The following is an 18135-nucleotide window of genomic DNA, read 5'->3' on the forward strand; positions in this document are numbered from 1 at the left end:
GGCATGTTTCCTATTAACAAAAGCATCAACTTACTCCTTTTTATTACTTTAAAAAGGTAATGACAACCACTATTTTGTACCTATTTTATAGTATGTGTTCTATGCAATTTCATCCCACAATAATTGTCTTACAAAAAGTAGAAAAGTCTATTTCGGATTGCAGTGATTTTGCTAAAAAAATAAATAAATTTAAAAAGAGTACTTCCATCAGACGAACACTTTCTTTTTCCATTTTTTTTTATTACCAAAAGAAAGAGAGAGAGAGAGATAAAACATTTGAAAAAAAAAAAAAAGGAATTATAGCTACTATATGTTCCCCTAGTCCCTACAAAAGGGCTGGCCTGATTGCACATTTTGTTTTGCGTCATACAATCTTTGTCCAAGCAAATTTCAGTTCAATAAAGATAGCCATTCCCCACAAGATTATAGATCCCATCTTATTACATTCCAAGTCTTCGGAAAAAAAAAAAAAGAAAAAGAAAAAGAAAAAGAAAGAAAGACATTCCATGTCTTTATCTATCCTTGAAAACTGTAGAGTTGGCAATATGTTAATGCTGCTATGGTACGTACATTACTCCAACAGGATCCACTTATGCCTCCTGTTGGCCCAAGAACATAATTTATTTTTATCTTCCCATTTCAATGGAAAATACAGCAAAATTAGGAACCTGTGTACCACACGTATTAATTTGTTGGCCTTCCAATTCAAATTGTGTTTAATTGCTACATATATATATATATATATATTCTCAAAGCATCCATCCTGGTAGGATTCCACTGGGATTTTGTGTTGGCTCTGCCTCAGCATCGGCTACCACCATGTTGTAGCTGCAATGGAGAAGTACATGAATATATGCAAAAGCTATAATCTACTGATCAACTTTCCCCTTCGCAGACCAAAAATTATCCTAACAAAAGTAGAATTTTTTTTCCCCCCACATAACAAGTTACATGCATGCAAAGCAAGGATAAATCTCCAAAGTTTTTTTTATGGAACAACATATAGCAACATACTTCATGATGGAGCTGTTGCATTCAAGGGGCTGGAAGAATCCCTCAGGATGAATTGTCTGAGATCTATGTCGTAAATTATGCTCCTCTGAGACGTCCCATGATAACTGAAATGCTGCAGTGGTTTCTTCTAACTGCTATGATGATTTTCATGCACATTCTTAGATGATTGTATCAGCAACAACTAATGCGAAATATCATGAGCATCAAAACTTTAAAAATATAGCCCAAATTTAATAGAAACTTTAGGCTACCTTGTTCCTCAAGGCCTTGTTTACTTCCATCAGTGATTTTTCCTGGGCAATCAAATAGTTGGCTTGGTCAGTCAAACGTTAAACAGCTGGTTGGCAAGGTTAATAATACGTTACCTTTTGCTGCAGATCTGAGAGTTGATCCAGCATATGCTGAGTCTGCAACATTTTAGAGCCACTAATTAGACATGATATCTTTTTCTTTTCTTTTTTTTTGTGGAAAGCAATACTCACTGAAAGTGACAATTAATATATAAGCTTGAGCAGCAAAATAGATCGATGGCTTTACACTTGGACATGAAGATAGAAAGATGATCCAATCTTACAAGTGACCTTATCTATTAATCTCCCAAAGAATAATGCTTCACTTAAATGGGAAAAGAATAGTTTAGCAAGAAACTCTACGTAGCTGTCAAATTCTATAAGCATCTTAATTAACTTCTTATAAAGTACATCATGAAAGAAAACTACAAGCTCCCTGGCTGCAACTTTGACCTTATAATATGAAAATGTAATAACTAATTAGCACATTTTTGTCGTGTCATGTAGAACTATCTTTCACTAGTTTTAAGTCTTCATTCAGCGAATTGGAGGAGGGCGCGTTTTCATCAAATTAAAGAGTTGCATACCTTTGTGGACCTAATTTGCCGCAAAGATGCATCAAGCTGACGCTCGAGCTGATCGAGCTGCTTTGCACCCAGCTGAGCCAAGTCTTCCCCCAGAAGATGCCTAAATGAATACGAATAGCAGCAGCATCAGCGAAAAATTACCATAGGAATTGTCCAAAGAGCTAAAGCAGTACAAGTTAAAGCTTAGAAGTTAGAACACCAAAATTCTCGGTGACATCCAGGTACAATCAGGCGATGAGGACGCAGAGATGGATGTGCTAGCTGCACTAATCGTACGGCAGGGCTGCTTCAACAACCCTTGTTGTTAGGGAAAAAAACAAATGACTCTAGTCCCTCTACTAAAAGGCCTAAAAGAGAAAAGAAAAGTTGAAGGCATTAGTGCTTTGATTGATCGATCCAGGCCTCACAAGTTGAGTCGTATCCAGATCAAATAGCTCCGTACGTATAATTCTTCCAGCATTTGGTGTGAGGTCCCATCTCTGGGCTCGGCGTGCGTGATGGATCCATGAAACAGTACACTAGATAGTAATTAATCTCAGGCTACAAGTCAAGCTACTCAAGATTCTAATGGCTTGCTCTCATTGCTCTATGCCCACAGACAACTTAATTAATCATTTTAAGTGCATTAGTCGTCAGAAAATCATTGCAAGCCTGTTGTTGAAGTTCTTGTTACCTCTGAGATTGTTGTAATACCTCCACTTTTGCTTTAAGCTTCAGATACTCCTGGTAGTCACCCTGTTTCAGGAAAACCATAGTCAATTTAAGGGATCAAGAAAACAGTCGCTCAGGTGCAAACTAATTATGCTGTAGCGATGGATTTATTAATACGCACACATAGACTTGTTTAGGACTTTGGAGAAAAAGGGATCTTTTTGACCCTCTAGGGAGGGTTAATTAGCCACTAGGTCATAAAAAAAATCGCAACGGATCTTCTGTCCCACATTCTGTGCCACTTTTTATTCTGTTGCTATTTTTCCTGTATAAACATCATGTTTTAGTTCGTTTTTGTTTTTTTTAAGATCCACGTGATATCTTTCCAACTTGTGTGTGCGTGCGCGTGCGTGCATATCTGCCCGTTGTTGGAGGGGCTGATATATATATATATGTCCCTGGTTAAGGAAGGAGTCCTATAGTGCATTAACAACAAAGTTACCTGTGGATCCTTGGAGGATTGGTTCATTCCAGCATCAGCATAGCTGCATCTGTGATACCTCTCCAGCGTTTTGGACATACTACAGGAGAATTAGGAAAGGTGAAGTTAACACCAGGAGTACTAAAAGTTTCAATTTGTCCTCATCTTACGGTAGGACCAAGATGAGGAAATGGCTGCACTTAAATGAAATTCATGAGGTTTTGATTTGGTGCAAGTGTGTCGGGTTAAATATACTTGTTTGTTAATTATAATGTTTGATATATATACACTTATATAACTTATTATACTTTTCGACAACATTTTATATATATATATATATATATATATATATATATATATATATGAACAAAATTCGAACTTTTATACACGAAAAGGATGAAATCCGTACGTGTAACAAATAGTAATATAAGCATCACCAAACCAAAACATGTACCCTATGCAATAACTGTACGCTAAGGAAGGACACATTACGCAACCGTAACTACAGCCCATATTCGTACATAAAAATAATCAGAAGCACAGAACTTTTCAGCTTCTTTTTTGAAGGTAATCAAACAACATTTGCTAACATGTCCGTTTGCGTATAAGGGTTCAAAAGTAGTCATTTATTTAGTACAATCCATGGACAGAAAATATCTTCTAAAAGAATATTAAAATAGTTAAAAAAAAAAGAAGAAAATATTAGAAGGAAGAAGGAAAATAAAATATAGTCGAAGTGATCTCCGGGGAAACATGATTGAGGGTTAAATTGTGATGATCGATCGATCACCCTTGAGGAAATTGGAATTATTGCATTAATTTGGTGGTTGAACTTCACTTCACTTCATATATATACAAAGCTAATTAATTTAGTGGGAATCAGATTTTATCCAAAGAGTCTCTAGGGTTAACATGTATTGCTATGTCCAATTGTCCGTCCACCACAATTAACCCTATTCTACCGCCACAAACAATGGCTAAAGTAACTTCTCTCAATAATATCATGGGGCTTTAATTCGCATCAAAAGTCTGTTTCAAAATTTTAACTCATCTTTTACTTTGCAAAAGGGATTGATCGATCACCAAAAACTATAAAAGATATGACTTGATCACAGAATGCAGAAGACTCTACTTTACTGTCCAGCACATTCAAGTAAAACCATCACATCAAAAGTGTGTTTCAAATTTTTAACTTGTCTTCTTTACTCTTTTTTTTTTTTTTTTCCCCTTTCCTTTTTTGGTGCTAACTTCTTATCTTTACTTTGCATAAAGTAAGTATTCACCAAACTTGGGATATCAAATTGCCAAACCACCTATATAAGATATCATTTGATCACAGAATGTACAATCCTGGATTTTCAAATAGACTAACTCCAGATCAAGTATATATATAAGAAGCTTTAAGATTTTTTTGCCTACACAGGAACGATTTGAACATGGAAATGGGAGAATATAAGAGGCAGGTGTGATTAGTATCTAGTGTCACAATAAGAGGGGAAAAGTACATCCTTAAAATATGGATAATCTTGCTAAAGCACATTATTGTTGTTGTTTCTTCAAGAGAGAGTAACTATTAACCGACACATTCGACTTTCAGTTGTCAAAGAAAATAGATCTTGATTTTCACAAGTTCTTTCTCAAGCTATTTTTCACTACTCATAAATTAAAGAACCAAGTATATATCGAAAGCCTAAATAATAGGAACACACAGTATCAATCGTTACATTTCTAAGTCTATGAATGACAAACGTAATTGCATGCGCTAAGACTAAGTTGAATTTACCATATAGTGCATGGAGATGTGAAACGATTCATGAATGATTTATATATTTGGGATGCAACAATAAGTATTCAAGAATTTAGACCCTTGCCTTGAATGTGCTCAAAGAAAGCACCTATATTCTGAATCAGGATCAAGGTACCAATGTTAGCTAGGATTAAAGGGTAAAGGGACTAAGTAAAAAATGAAAGCAAACAGTATAAAGTTCATAGTTGAACAACACATGCATAATATGAAAATACCATATAAAGTGATTGCAACTCAAGCAGATTACTAGACGAAGGAAATTATAATGAACAACTTTACGTTCGACTGTGTGGATTAACTAAAAACATGATACTACACATTTGAATGAAAACGCTTTATGTTGATCATATGCAAGGAGTAAAAGGCACCTCTAGCAGAACGACACGTTTGATTGATGTGAATTAAATGCAGACAACCAAGGAATTGCAGCTTTGGAAAAAGCAACTCGATTCATGGCCAACAAAAACAACATTTCTTCCTGAAAAGTTTTTATTTTTATTGTTTTGGGGTTTGAAGAGCTGCATGATCAGAACATAATATCGATGATTGAGTATTCCGATGAAAGGAACAAACCACAAGACCACATATGCATAAAACTAAGTGTGAATCTTATGATGGTGACACGAGACATTTATCAAATATGAAGGTAGTCGTAGCAAGAGAAAGCAATAATTTCAACATGGTTGTTCTCAGTGGTCAAGCGACACATGTTATAACTCCATTCGAACTCATGAACATGATACCTAAATCTATGCACAAAGCACCACAAACTTGCAGCCTTGCAGCCAAAAAGCAAGCCTGAGTATTGTCTGGATGCATCCCAATGCAATGAAGAAAATGATATGCACATCAATTCTTGAGTTGGTAAAGTTCAACCAGAAGTAGGTTCATCATGCAGTGATTTATTTTCCTAATCAGATGATCCGCGCTACTAATATTATGACAACGATCTATGCTTTTCTATATCATATTTGGGCAAATTCTCGATTGATCTTGTCATCGGCCTGTTGGTGGGGCGACTTTATCAACAATTTGAGTTAAAAATCAAGATTTTAACTTGCATCAGCTGGCACCTGGATTTCTTAAGAGTACCCCTTTAAGTACACTGACAAAATACTTCATAAACTCCCAGTTCCAGACTAGATCTCAAACCTGATTATGGGAGGTCAAAATTCAGATCCAGAAATCACGATAACTATAAAGCAACAAACTGCACTCTAGCGGCATATCAAATTCTGATAACTTGTCCGCACAAATCTAGTACTAAAAAATGCACTCAAACTACTCTCTCCACCGTCACCACCACCACCACCAACAAACCCAACCCCCCCCCCCCCCCAAACACAAAAGAAAAAATTAATAAAGGCAATTCCCTTGCTTGATTTCCCACAAGTTCAAGCCAAATAATCACACAACATAGTACAAAAAACACACACATACATGGTGTGAGTGTATGTGGAAATTACAAGTTACCTAGAGCTGCTGCAGAACTCATAGAGTTTGCCACGATTGGAGAATACGATGAGAGCAACCTCAGCATCACATAGGATGGAGAGTTCATAGGCCTTCTTCAGCAGACCATTCCTTCTTTTTGCAAAGGTTACCTGTCTATTTATCTTGTTCTCTATTCTCTTCAGCTCCACTTTACCCCTTCCCATTATCCTGTTTTGTGTTAATTTATGTAACGTATCTGCAACACCGTATCAAAAACCAACAGATAATACTCAGAAAAGAATTACAATCATTTTTTCTTCACAAAAAAAAGTGTTATGGTTCTATAAAAATCTTAACAAAAACAAGCAAACATGTAACAAAATGCCACCAAGATTGGATTTTTATGGGGAAATAAGGAAAACCACATATATATGGACAAGTACACTGCCAAACCGGTTGTCTCTTTTTCTCTTTTAGGGCAGGAAGAGTTACTCTTTTCTGGGATAGGTCTTATGTTTCTTGCTGCTAGTAAGAGGGGAAAAGAAAAGTATTTTTCTATATGTGCATTCCATACATCTATGAGTCTATAGACTGTATAATTCATACGTAGATAGACATAGATGGTAAAAGAGAGTTAGGTACTTTTGTTATCGCAGTTGGCTTTAGAAGCTTGCTTATGGAATGTGGAAGTTGGAACTGATGCTTTCCTGGCAATGAAGATAAGAGTCCCAGAGAGGAACCACACGAAAACAAAAGAAAAAAATCTGCCCTATAAGAGAAACACAGTACTTGTACTGTTATGTCATTCTTATAGATTTCTTGATTTGTTTTCCTTGTGTATCATGCTTCACCTTGAATGTTACCTCTCGACTCTTGTAGTCAAATTGAAAATCATGGTCCTGTAAGAAGAAAGTTATGGACTCCTGATAAATGTTTGGAAGATATTTCTAGATATGCGGTACTTCAAGGTATAAAAATTTTCGATATCTGTTTTTCTCAATTTTATGATAGATTCTTCGCACTCATGTTTTCAGACACTGAACTTTTTCCGGAACAATATCTCCACCTAAACTAAAAAGGATCCATGTTGAGTTTTAGACCACAATTTTTTTTTTATTTTGGAGAGATGGAAATGGAAATTGTAATAAAAGAGGCAATTAGAAAAAAATATTAAATTACATCTTCAATACTAACTTGAACCCTGATCAGTGGAAAATGAGTACTTCAATATCTTGATTAACATATTTTGGTATTACACATCCTTTAATATCTTTTGTTGGGCAACCAACAAGAAAAATGCCGAAGATTTACATACATTATGGTTCTACTAGCATCGTTACAGATAATCTTTTTCAACTTCGATTACGTCTATGAATAGTTTTTTTCCCCATTTCTGTGTCTCTCTATTGGATATGGATTACTTATAATATGTATATATGTATATGTATATGTATATGTATATATTTTTTTGTGCATGTTTTTCAATTATTTTATCTCACATATATGACATTATTAGAAAATGTTACTGTCAATAACACAAATAAATAAAATTTTGAATCCAAAATCGGAGCATTTTTTTCTTTTCAATATTGTACTATTGGACCTTCCCTCATTCCTTTTATTGGATATAATGACGAGAATCGGGGTTTAACAAGTTTAAACACAAAACGTGAAGTCATTGCCCTTTTTCAGTAGCTCGACAAATACAATGAAAGTGTTTGGATTATATATTATATTCACCTTATTTACATGTACTGACTTTCTTATATTATCAATACATTTTTCAATCATATTTTTATCTCACATACATCATATCAAAAGAGTATTACAATATTTTTTCACAAAATTATCTCAAACAATTTACGATCCAAACTTACAACTCTATTGGAACAATAAGCAGCTCTACTAGATTCAGGGTTCTTCCGAACGCAAATACAAGAAAAGGTCGGTCTTTATACCGATGTGGATAAGATCCTTTTTATCATTATTTCCTATCCAACAAATACACAAAGTAAGTATTTTTAGTTTTTACCAAAATTAAATGTCTTTTTCCTTTTTTTTTGTTCGGATGAAATTTTGTTCCGTGGTTTATGCCTTGCGTGTAGAGGACAAGGGCAGGGACGATCATCCTGAATAGTTAATGGTCATGATTTGATCAAAAAATTTTATGCGATCTAAATCACAAGTTATGCATTAATTTTAACACCGTATGTGTGATCGACAAAATTTTATACTAAACTTATATGTTATGCAAATAAAATTACTCTATGTGTAACTAAAATTACGCATTATTAAAAATGATCAAAATGGCGGGGGACGGTTGCAGCCTCTTGTCCGCGTGTGGACGATATTGCAGCGTGCTTACTACAAAAAAATTGACGGGTGGACGTCAAGTTCCAACCTTAAAAGTTTAAAACTGTCAATCATTTTTCGCAGGAAACGTGTCGAACATTGAATGGGGCATCCCCGAGTTCCAACCACAGTCAGAGTACTTTTGTTCTCTTGGACGGTTATGCCCCTGGATGATCCACTTATTGCTGAATCAGGATTCCAACATCTTTTTATTTATTTAGTAGTACAACAACAGCAAACTTTTTTCAATGAATGGGTTTCCGCGGAGAGATGAATAAAAGGATGGAGTAATAATAATGGAGTACTTTTGTTCTCATTCAACCGATTAAATACATGCACATAGGAAACTTTGTCTGACAAGGTTTGGTTAAGGGTAAAAAATACCTATAAGTTCAAATTTGAAAAATTTGTGGTTGGAAAAAATGGAAAATCATTTGAAACACCCCTCACATTTCGTCAAATAAATTTTTTATTCCTTCACTTTTAAAATAATAACTTTATGTTCTTTACAAAATCAAGTCAATAAAATTTAGTTCCAATCTAGATTTTTGGCTGCTTTTTACTCTGAATTTGTCAAGTCCATTGCTTTTTACACCCAATACAAAATCAAATCGATATAATTTAGTCCCAATCTAGGTTTTCAACTGCTTTTTACACTGAATTCATTATGTGACATAAGTAACAAAGGTTAGTTTCCATTTGTAGTTAAACAAATGACACAATTTATTTTTACCTCTAAAAAATGAGGATCTGACCTGAACTGTATTCATCTGATCCTCTAAAAAAATGGGATCTAATCCAATTCACATTCATTTTTTGCCACTAAATAAGTGAAATCTTACCTTTTTATACTTAAAAAAATGCAAGCCACATAGTGATTTCAGGATAAAAAGTGATATAAAACTTGGACTAGGACTAAATTTTGCTAATTTGAATTTGTAAGGGACACAAAATTAACATTTTAAAAATGAAGGATAAAAAAATTTATTTATCGAATTGTGAAGGATATTTCGAACGATTTTCTTTGGAAAAACTAATGAAGCAAAAGATCAAATAATGAAAGGTCTTCCAATAAACTTCAAGACAAAAACAACAAAACATGGTACATCAATGCCTGGGTCATTTGTGTTCTGTGGGCACCTTTTAAGTTTTCATGCTGATAACGGCAGTAAACTACTTGCTATAAAAGGAAAAATAATAAACAAAGGTGTATACGACTCTAAAATTACAAAATAAGAAGTGGGTCTGACGTTATATTTTGCAAAAAATTTAGATTTATGGGTCGAGTGATTACGTACGTTAAAATTTTTTTTTTCTCTTTTTTAAGTATGCTAATATGAGGGGTGATCGAGTGATGATATATATATATTTTTTACTGTACCTTTAGGGCACAAAATAGGAAAGAAACCGCTGTTGATGGATTATCATCTGGTTACAGATACAGATTTTAGATACGACTGTAAACTTGCCCTACCTTTTCATCTTTTTGCAATGTTTATTTGCTAATTAAAACTTGTCTTGTAAATACTAGCTACTTGTCAAACGTACGTAAATGCTATTAAAATGATGTCAAACCTAATTAAGCACTTGTCCAATCCAACCTTTCCCTAAGTACTTGTGAAACCCATATTTGCTTTTGTAACCCTGTTACACTCCCACAACCTACATGTGAAAGGGCCCTTCAGATATTCCTTCTTAACATGATCATCACTTAATGGTTAATAGAGTACCAGGCATATATTTAGATTTTAGGCTGAGTTAGGCTTTCTGATAATATACTCTTGTTCGTTGAGCAATTCCACAGATTAGCACGGCTCCTTTCTCACTAAATGCCAGATTTGATAGTTGAATAGGACAAGGCTGTTAATAATAACATTAATGCATGTAATAGAATTGGTCCGACATCCTTAGAGTTAGGTAATGGTATGCCATTATCTTCTTCTTTTTTTTTTTTTCTCTATGAATAATTGTGAATATGACAGCATGTATGTAGCTAGCTAGGCAATCAAATACGTTTTTGACTCTCAAGTTTATGCTGTATTGCTGGCAGAATGACAGGATGGTGAGAATGGAAATGACGGGACGCAGTGAGAATGATGTAGGAAGGAGGGTTCCTCTTTGAATTACAATCTTGTGAAAGAAGGCTACATACATCAATTCTGTCAATTTGGTATGACAAATGAAAATGAAATAACTATGCTAGCTAGGGAGATTAGTCATGTAGGTGCAAGTTATTTGGCTCGATTCTGTCACTTTCAGTTGCTATTCTTTTTCGTTTTCTTTTTCTTGTAAGGTTTGAATCTCCTTTTGAATAATTCCAAAAAAAAAAAAAAAAAAGTTAAAAGAGCTAAATGGTTTTAATGGCATTTCTCGAAAAAAATCTTCGATATACTGAAAGAGGATTTTTACTCCTAGTTAAATCAAATAAATGGTAATCGAAATATCTTATGAGATTTAAGAAAATGGATGGTATCATTAGTGAAGACCATGCTAAATTGTCCTTCGCAAACATCCATGATGCTGGCGTGCTAACAGAACAAGCAAATGAAGGTGGTAAAAAAATTTGGGGCAGGCAAATAGTTGAGTGATAAGTACTGCAGTAACTTTGTTCCTTGAGCGGGAAAAAAAAAAAGGTTATACCTTTAGTGTGGTGTGGGAAATATAAAAGAATATTGACTTTGGAACATATTAATTAGAGCTAGATAGGGATTCAATTCCTATTTGTCAAAAAATTCAGCGACTTGTGTGGTCGGATGAAAGACTCACTTTCAATCTCATATAAGTCGTCCTCCTATAACATAATATGAGTAGGGTAAATTGATGATGTCAGATTAAAAAAAATTAATATTTTTTTCTGACAATTTACAAGCGTGTAAACGTGTGTAAGGATGGCAATGGAGGTGGGTGCTCACGGACACCCACACCGCGGGGATAGAAATGGGGTGGGGGCAAAATATTTTTCCCCCGCCTTAAAACGGGGCGGGGGGCGGGGAAACATACACCCGCCCCATCCCCCACCTCGTCCCCCGCATATAATAATAATAATATATATATATATATATATATCCTAAATTTTCCAAAGTTGTACCCTTACTTACAAGTACAACGTTAGTCAGTGTCAACGGCCGCCGCAACAACTGAAGAAATTTTTTGGACTATTGTTGATTTGTTTCTAACGCCCCCCTCCCCCAAAGACTAAGCTATCCAATTCTAACATGTTTTGGTCCTAACCCTTTTTTATTTCGCTCGGTTTCCTTCCTCCGCACTAAATGTAACTTGATTTGTTATATTTTATTTCCATCTTGACAACTTTTTAATTTTATTTAATATTGTTTACAATTGTATTATTGTAAATAAACAATTATGATAAGTTGATTTCTTCCTCCGCAGGGAACCGTGGAGGAAATGGGACAGGGGTAGGGCGGGGGATGGGGTGGGGGACGAGGGACGGGGGGTGGGGGAAGGATCCCCCGCCCCATTGCCATCCCTAAACGTGTGCGTAGGAGATAAGAAGATGAGAAATGAGAATTCTGATCAGCTAGTCATTCAGAGAAGCAAGAATAAGGAAAATTAGTAATCAATTTAGTCCTATTCAACAAGAGGCCATTTCTTTGCGTAATTGGTTAGAGCATCTTTGCAGGGCCATTTCTACTCCTGGCCCAAGAAACTACAAAGTCGTTTACTTGTTTTTAATCATCTCGACCGAGTTTGGACTTAGCCACTCTGGGCTACCAATGATAATTTCATGCAAACTTCCACTGAACATCCTCAACAATTAGGAGTTAATTAGAAGATGCCATCCCATTCTTATTCTTGAATATGGCAAGTGAAAAGTTTTTAATTTCAGTCTTTGCTATTTTGGTGTCACTTGCGTGATATTAGTAAAAAGAAAAAATTGTGGGATTATAAATAAAAAAAAAGCAGCCACAGAAATTGAGAATGCAAATTCTGTCTAGCTAAATGAAACCTAAATTGATGATCAAAATTGTAATCAAGGGATAAAAGCTATGATAGCAGTAATTTTAATTGGAAAGTAGCATAAAAACAGCAAGAACTTGTTACTGTACTTTTTCTTTAGTACAGTAAGTCAGTCAGTAGTATAAAGTTACCATATGCACGACTCCTTAATTTACAGACATTTTGCCATAAGTTCATAACTTTTGGAACACATTAGTCTTGCAGTAACATTGGTGCTTTGATTGTTCCCTTACATACTCTTAACTAACAAGAAAAGGGAAGGGATGTATTGGGTGTACGAAGAAAGAGAAGGGAGTGTAAGTGAGAAGTGTCTCGGATTCGAAATCTCTTACTTAGGTTAAAAAGAAGGTTAAAAAGAATGTTAAAAAAGATTAAAAAGCAAAAGAAATGACAAGTGTTAGATATGTTGGGAAGTGTTAAAAAATTCATGAAGTACATATCCTTTCTACCTGGCAAATTTTGGTTTTGCTTTTTGATCAGATAATGACAGTCATGGCACTGACTTTGAAAAAAAATCTAAATTAATCTTTGGCTATCCTATCTTCAAACAAGACTCCAGCCTAGCGCTAAAGACTAGATCAAAGGGAATGAATATTTGTTTCTGAGAAAAAATAAAAAGAGCTCACAATTCAGGAAAGTTAGTGTCTGCTGTGTAGTTGATTTTAATGTCCATGCAGAACAGGCTAAGGCGCTGGTTTTGTCCTTGTTAAAGCAAAGAATAGGCCGTCATGATAGCCTCTTCTATTCTCTAAATGCAGTGTTCTCAGAAAGCTAAGAGACAAGCAATGGCCTTTCTACAGATAAGGTCGGGGCGTTTTCCTTTCTCCCTTTTTTAATTTTTCCTTCCTTTCTTGCTGGTCTAGAATGATATATAACGTCAATAGCAGGAGATAAAACATTGTGTTTTCTAATCAATGGACCTTCATTGGAACTCACTAGGGACTAGTCCATGATGGGATGAGAAAATTCTCTTGTGGGATGAAGCACTATGTATGAAGCTTATATGGCCACGTCGTGAGGAACTTGCTTGATGTAGTTTTAATGGCTAAAAAGACTGATCTTATCACAAATAAAATCACTCTTTTTGGTGTCACCTTTTTGCTTTGATTTTGCAAGTCCAGAGAGGCACATCCCCACGGAGGTGTCCAACGCTTCTGATTTTTCTGTTGTGTGATTGTGATTGCAGTCTCTCGTTCATGCATTTGTTTGTCCAAGCACTATGCATTCACAGTAGCAGTCCTGTCTTCTTCCTAGGGGATCATTGGATCAGTTCTGATAAGCCCTCAAGTCTCGCTCCATTAATGGAATTTTGCGACACAGAATGAGGATGGGAGACAGATCTAAGATTAGTGTCCAATGTGTGCTTCGTCAATTGGGACACTGGGGACCAAACCTGTCGTCCATCCTCTATTGTCAAACTCTGTTTTGAAACTTCAGTTTTTCTTTTACTTTGGAAATTTTATTGCTGGAAAAAAGTTAATAATAGGTAAAAGAATTAAAGAACAGATACTGGAAAAGTGCTAGCTAGATCTACGAGTAAATGCACAAAGGATCTGATCCAAAATAATTTTGACAAGATTTGAGATAATCTATTCATTCTGAGAATAGATTCTAACATTTGCATTGTCATGAATTTGCATTAGTAGCAACAAATACATCAACGTATCACAGATGGATAGAGATCTGAAAATCATAAAACACAACAAATCTGAATAAGTCGCTAACAGTATAAAATATAGGATTCGAAACACAAACAATCGTGGCTTTATAGTATCGGCCAAATTACAACAGTTACATAAACCATGCTGTCAGAAGACTTCGAAAATGAGGTCTATATTTACAGATTTTATAGTATAATGCATCTAGACAACGAAGAATGACAATATAATGAATCTAAACAGCATTCTATATAAGGTAAACGATCTAATTCATCCTAAATGATTGCGTACATGCACATGTACATTAACGCATGCAATACAGAAGATGAAGCAAGTGTTTGGTTTCTACAGCGGTAGTATCCAATGGGAAAGAATCAATTTGATGAAATCTGCTCATCCCAGCGCGGCTATACTTCCCTTGATGTGGTTCATTATTTTGTGATCTAAAATGGATCCTAATAGTCCCACAACTCTAACAGCTTTCCATGGAAGTTACGGTGAAAAGGGCTTTTAGGACCTGAAACTTTAGTGTGCAGATGGGACTGATTGGACAACCATGACCATAGGTTGAGCCTTTATTTGTGTGGTGCGCGCATAGTAACAGAGAGCAGCAAAACATGTTAACATGGATCGCTATTAGAATTGGCTAGTCATCAGCTAAGATTGGACGAAGACAGTTGCAGGAGAGACGACAAGTGGGAACCATCTGATGTTTTAACGCCCATGGGGAAGACAAGTTTCATCTTAGAGTAGGCCAAATTCATCTGGCCCGAATCAAAAACAAAGGACATGTTTTTATTCGAAGTGGGCTTTCAAGAAGCTCAGACATGAGGCAAATGGATTTCTTACCTGGTTAAAATCCAGCTTCTTCTTCTCTTCTTCTATTTGGCATTGCCAATATCCTCCAATCGATCGAGATGTACTTCTCCCTCATCGTTATCCCTACTAAAGCCAAGCGCTCTTATGATTACAAGATCAACCTGTCAATCATCACTTAAAGTGGATATGATTCTGCTGTTTCCTTTTGATTGGTAACAAGTTTCACACTTGGATTTTTCATCTGCAAAATTTTCAGACTCTTCTTTGTAACTGACTTTTCCTGGCGTTAATTATACCTATAGATCATTATGTATATAACATATATGATTTTAATTGGTCAAAGAATTTTTCAAGAAATTTTTACGTAAGGTACATCATATAGCGTACTTGTGTCTCACAATCATTAGTATTCAAGACCAAACAGGAAATGATGCATGCACCTACATATTTTTTTCCCTATCTAATTTTGATATTTAGATCTCATGAGGCGAGGCGAGGCGAGGCTCGAGAGGAAAGGATAGCATAAGTTGTAATGTCACTCTTCTATTAATTAAACAACAAAAGATGTCAAGATTTATCCATATTTCATTTTGTTTATCATGTAAAAATCCCCATACAAAGCCAAGTAATGGGCTATTTCATTGCACTGCAATTCATCACCCAACTACTATTTCATATTTTCATTTGCAAACAGACCCGTACAATAACTCTTCAAAAGCAATAATTAGAAGATCCCCTACCAAACATGTTAAGTGACTTGAGCCCTCAATTGGCCGACAATGCTAAGGACGAACCCTGTGGAAAACATGTCAGATTATTACCAAAATTTATCACGGAACTGACTCAGAAGTAAACGTTTGGGACCATAGTCCTAGAAATGAAAGTCCCCAATGGTAGAATTTGGTACTGGGCCGGGGGATAATACCAAGATGGTAACAAATTTTCGTCAGACGATTGTGACACCTCCAAATGGAAGCCAGAAGCTGCCATGATGCAAGACGATCCATGAACATGCACAAGTTGGTCATATAAGAGGGCAGAAATTTGGGAACTTGAGAAAGGGACAATCAAACCTTCATACTATATAGCATTTTGGTTTGGTCCAAAAATTGACAGTGCAGCAGTCACAAAATGCACTGTCCTCATCGTATAACTGTTAGCACAGCATTCACAATCTTCATGATGATATGCAGCGAAAGCAAGCTTAGAGTTTACATCATCCATAATCCATGCCACATGTATCAATTGGCATATGCCACTACACGTGTGGCCACTGACAAGATTTCTATCTACAAATACAGCCACTTGCGCAGCATCAATGATCGAACTTTGATTCCTGATGGGCCAAAGTTGTTGATTGGCAATTCGCTCTTTCTTAAAAGAAAATTGAAAAGCAGATGTTGAATAGTAGTATTCAGTAATGACTAGAGATCTCATTTTGAGGTTGAACAACGAAGATTGTGGATGCATCACATTAGTCCTGCACGTAGCACTAGAAATCTCACGAGTGGGGTAAAACACTGACTTTTGGTTTGGCCTGGCCTCCGCTCTTCATGGGGGTAAAATTTGGAATGCCACACTTGTTGTCCTACAATGTTAAATTTTATCTCGTGCAAGGGGTCCCCTGAATAATGTATATCAAGTACTTGAAATTTATGATAATGAGATGCGTCAGTTTTTCCTTTCTGATCGATTGGTCTTTTCGATCAGATGGAGGCCAGACGGCCACAAAATCTGCTAATTAATAACAGAGATTTAATTAAGCGGTTTCCTTGTCTTAGTCGCTTGTGCTTATCTTTGTGGGAGAATGAAATCTGGTTCTTTTGGAAACCTAAACAATCCACTTTTTGAACTTCAGGCTACAAACAATCCGAATCGAGTCTTGATCCAGTTGAGCCGAACCTTCACTTAATTTTATCAAATTTGAATTCGAGCTCGATCTCGACAAGCTCTCAATGTAAAATTCGAACTTGAACTAGATCTCAATTTCGAGTCAAGTTGAGTCCGAGTTCGAGCTTAAAAAAATTTACAAAATATTTTTATTTTTTTAAAAATAAATAAATAGTAATTTATCTATTAAAATATATATATATCGAATCGGTTCACAAGCTAACAAGTTGAGTATATTTAAACTTGAATTTGAACTCGAACTCGACTTGGTCAGTTTGAACTTGACTCGAGTTCGGTTTTGACCAAGATCGACTCGAACTCTGACTCGAACTGTTCACAATCAGCTCTCTAACAGTTCGACTTGTTTGGAACCCTAACTTCTGCGACCAAATTGTGTAACATCAAATAAAGGACTAGAATATTAGTACATTTAATAAAGTTGTAGACCATGGCAACGTACGTTTGCCCTATTCAGTAGTAGTCTAATGCACTCCAAAAGAAATCTCCATTACCATTTTTTTTTTTTCCCTTGAAAACCCAATCTTGAGATCGTTTTTAATACGAATTCCTAATTTCTAATTCGTCAATGGAGCACCAAAATCTTTTTGTCTTTTTTTGAATCGTTAATTTCCCTAAGTGCATGATTAGTCTGTCCTTTCAAGATAAACGATACACGTAATAAACCAAAAGACAGAGTCGTGTCCTATTTGAAGATCCAAGCTGACCAGTCACAAAATCCTTTTTCGAATTCCAGGGAGTTGGGAGAAATCTTCACGTAGTCCTTTGTTTTCATTCAGTGAAGCGATGTCTGAGCATTAACCAAAATTCCATGAGGCATGCATGACAATCTGGGATTTGATGCTTGAGTGCCAACTTAATTTACCATGCATGGATAGCAGTTTATTCAGTACTAGTTTGGAAGGTATAATTAGCTGGCTGGCGCTGTTATATTAACAAGAACTTCTTTTTTTTTTTTTTTGTTTTTTCCCGACAAACCCCAGAATTACTATATATATATATAGCCTCTAAAAATGTTAAAGTTCAAGGGTACCTTGTTGACATATTCTTAATTAGACAGATCCGAATCAAGCCTACTCTCTGGTCCTTTCCCATCGTCTTCATTGCGATCCATGTTAAGGAAAGATATATCTTCATATCGAGTGGCTAAAACCAC

At 35.6% G+C, this 18135-nt stretch overlaps 1 protein-coding gene across 7 annotated transcripts; it reads right to left on the minus strand.

Moving 5' to 3' along the window:
• Positions 1-374: 374 nt before the first annotated feature.
• On the minus strand, positions 375-7046 carry LOC113716484 (MADS-box protein 04g005320). 7 transcript variants are annotated; one of them, XM_027240830.2, is made up of 9 exons: positions 6907-7046; positions 6304-6520; positions 3045-3123; positions 2565-2626; positions 1892-1991; positions 1380-1421; positions 1266-1307; positions 1015-1145; positions 375-828 (listed from the first exon to the last, which is right to left on the minus strand). In XM_027240830.2, the coding sequence occupies exons 2-9, from the start codon at positions 6486-6488 to the stop codon at positions 750-752; spliced, it is 720 nt and encodes a 239-aa protein (XP_027096631.1). In that variant the 5' UTR covers positions 6489-6520; positions 6907-7046; the 3' UTR covers positions 375-749. The 7 variants fall into 7 exon arrangements, with proteins under 7 accessions (XP_027096631.1, XP_027096627.2, XP_027096626.2 ...); XM_027240826.2 differs by lacking the exon at positions 6907-7046 and adding an exon at positions 6718-6900; XM_027240825.2 differs by lacking the exon at positions 6907-7046 and adding an exon at positions 6718-6900 and having other exon boundaries at positions 1015-1148.
• Between the last annotated feature and the right edge of the window lie 11089 nt (positions 7047-18135).

Source organism: Coffea arabica, chromosome 11c (assembly GCF_036785885.1).
Source record: "Coffea arabica cultivar ET-39 chromosome 11c, Coffea Arabica ET-39 HiFi, whole genome shotgun sequence".
In the NCBI taxonomy this organism is placed as follows: Eukaryota; Viridiplantae; Streptophyta; class Magnoliopsida; order Gentianales; family Rubiaceae; genus Coffea; species Coffea arabica.

Coding starts and splice junctions, on each gene's coding strand:
- LOC113716484 (XM_027240825.2), bottom strand. CDS start 6,868: ATGAATTATACAGTCTATAGACTCATAGATGTATGGAATGCACATATA. Junction 3,124..6,303: donor GAGTTCTGCAGCAGCTCTAG/GTAACTTGTAAT, acceptor ATTCTCCTGTAG/TATGTCCAAAACGCTGGAGA. Junction 829..1,014: donor TGCAACAGCTCCATCATGAA/GTATGTTGCTAT, acceptor TCTCCATTGCAG/CTACAACATGGTGGTAGCCG.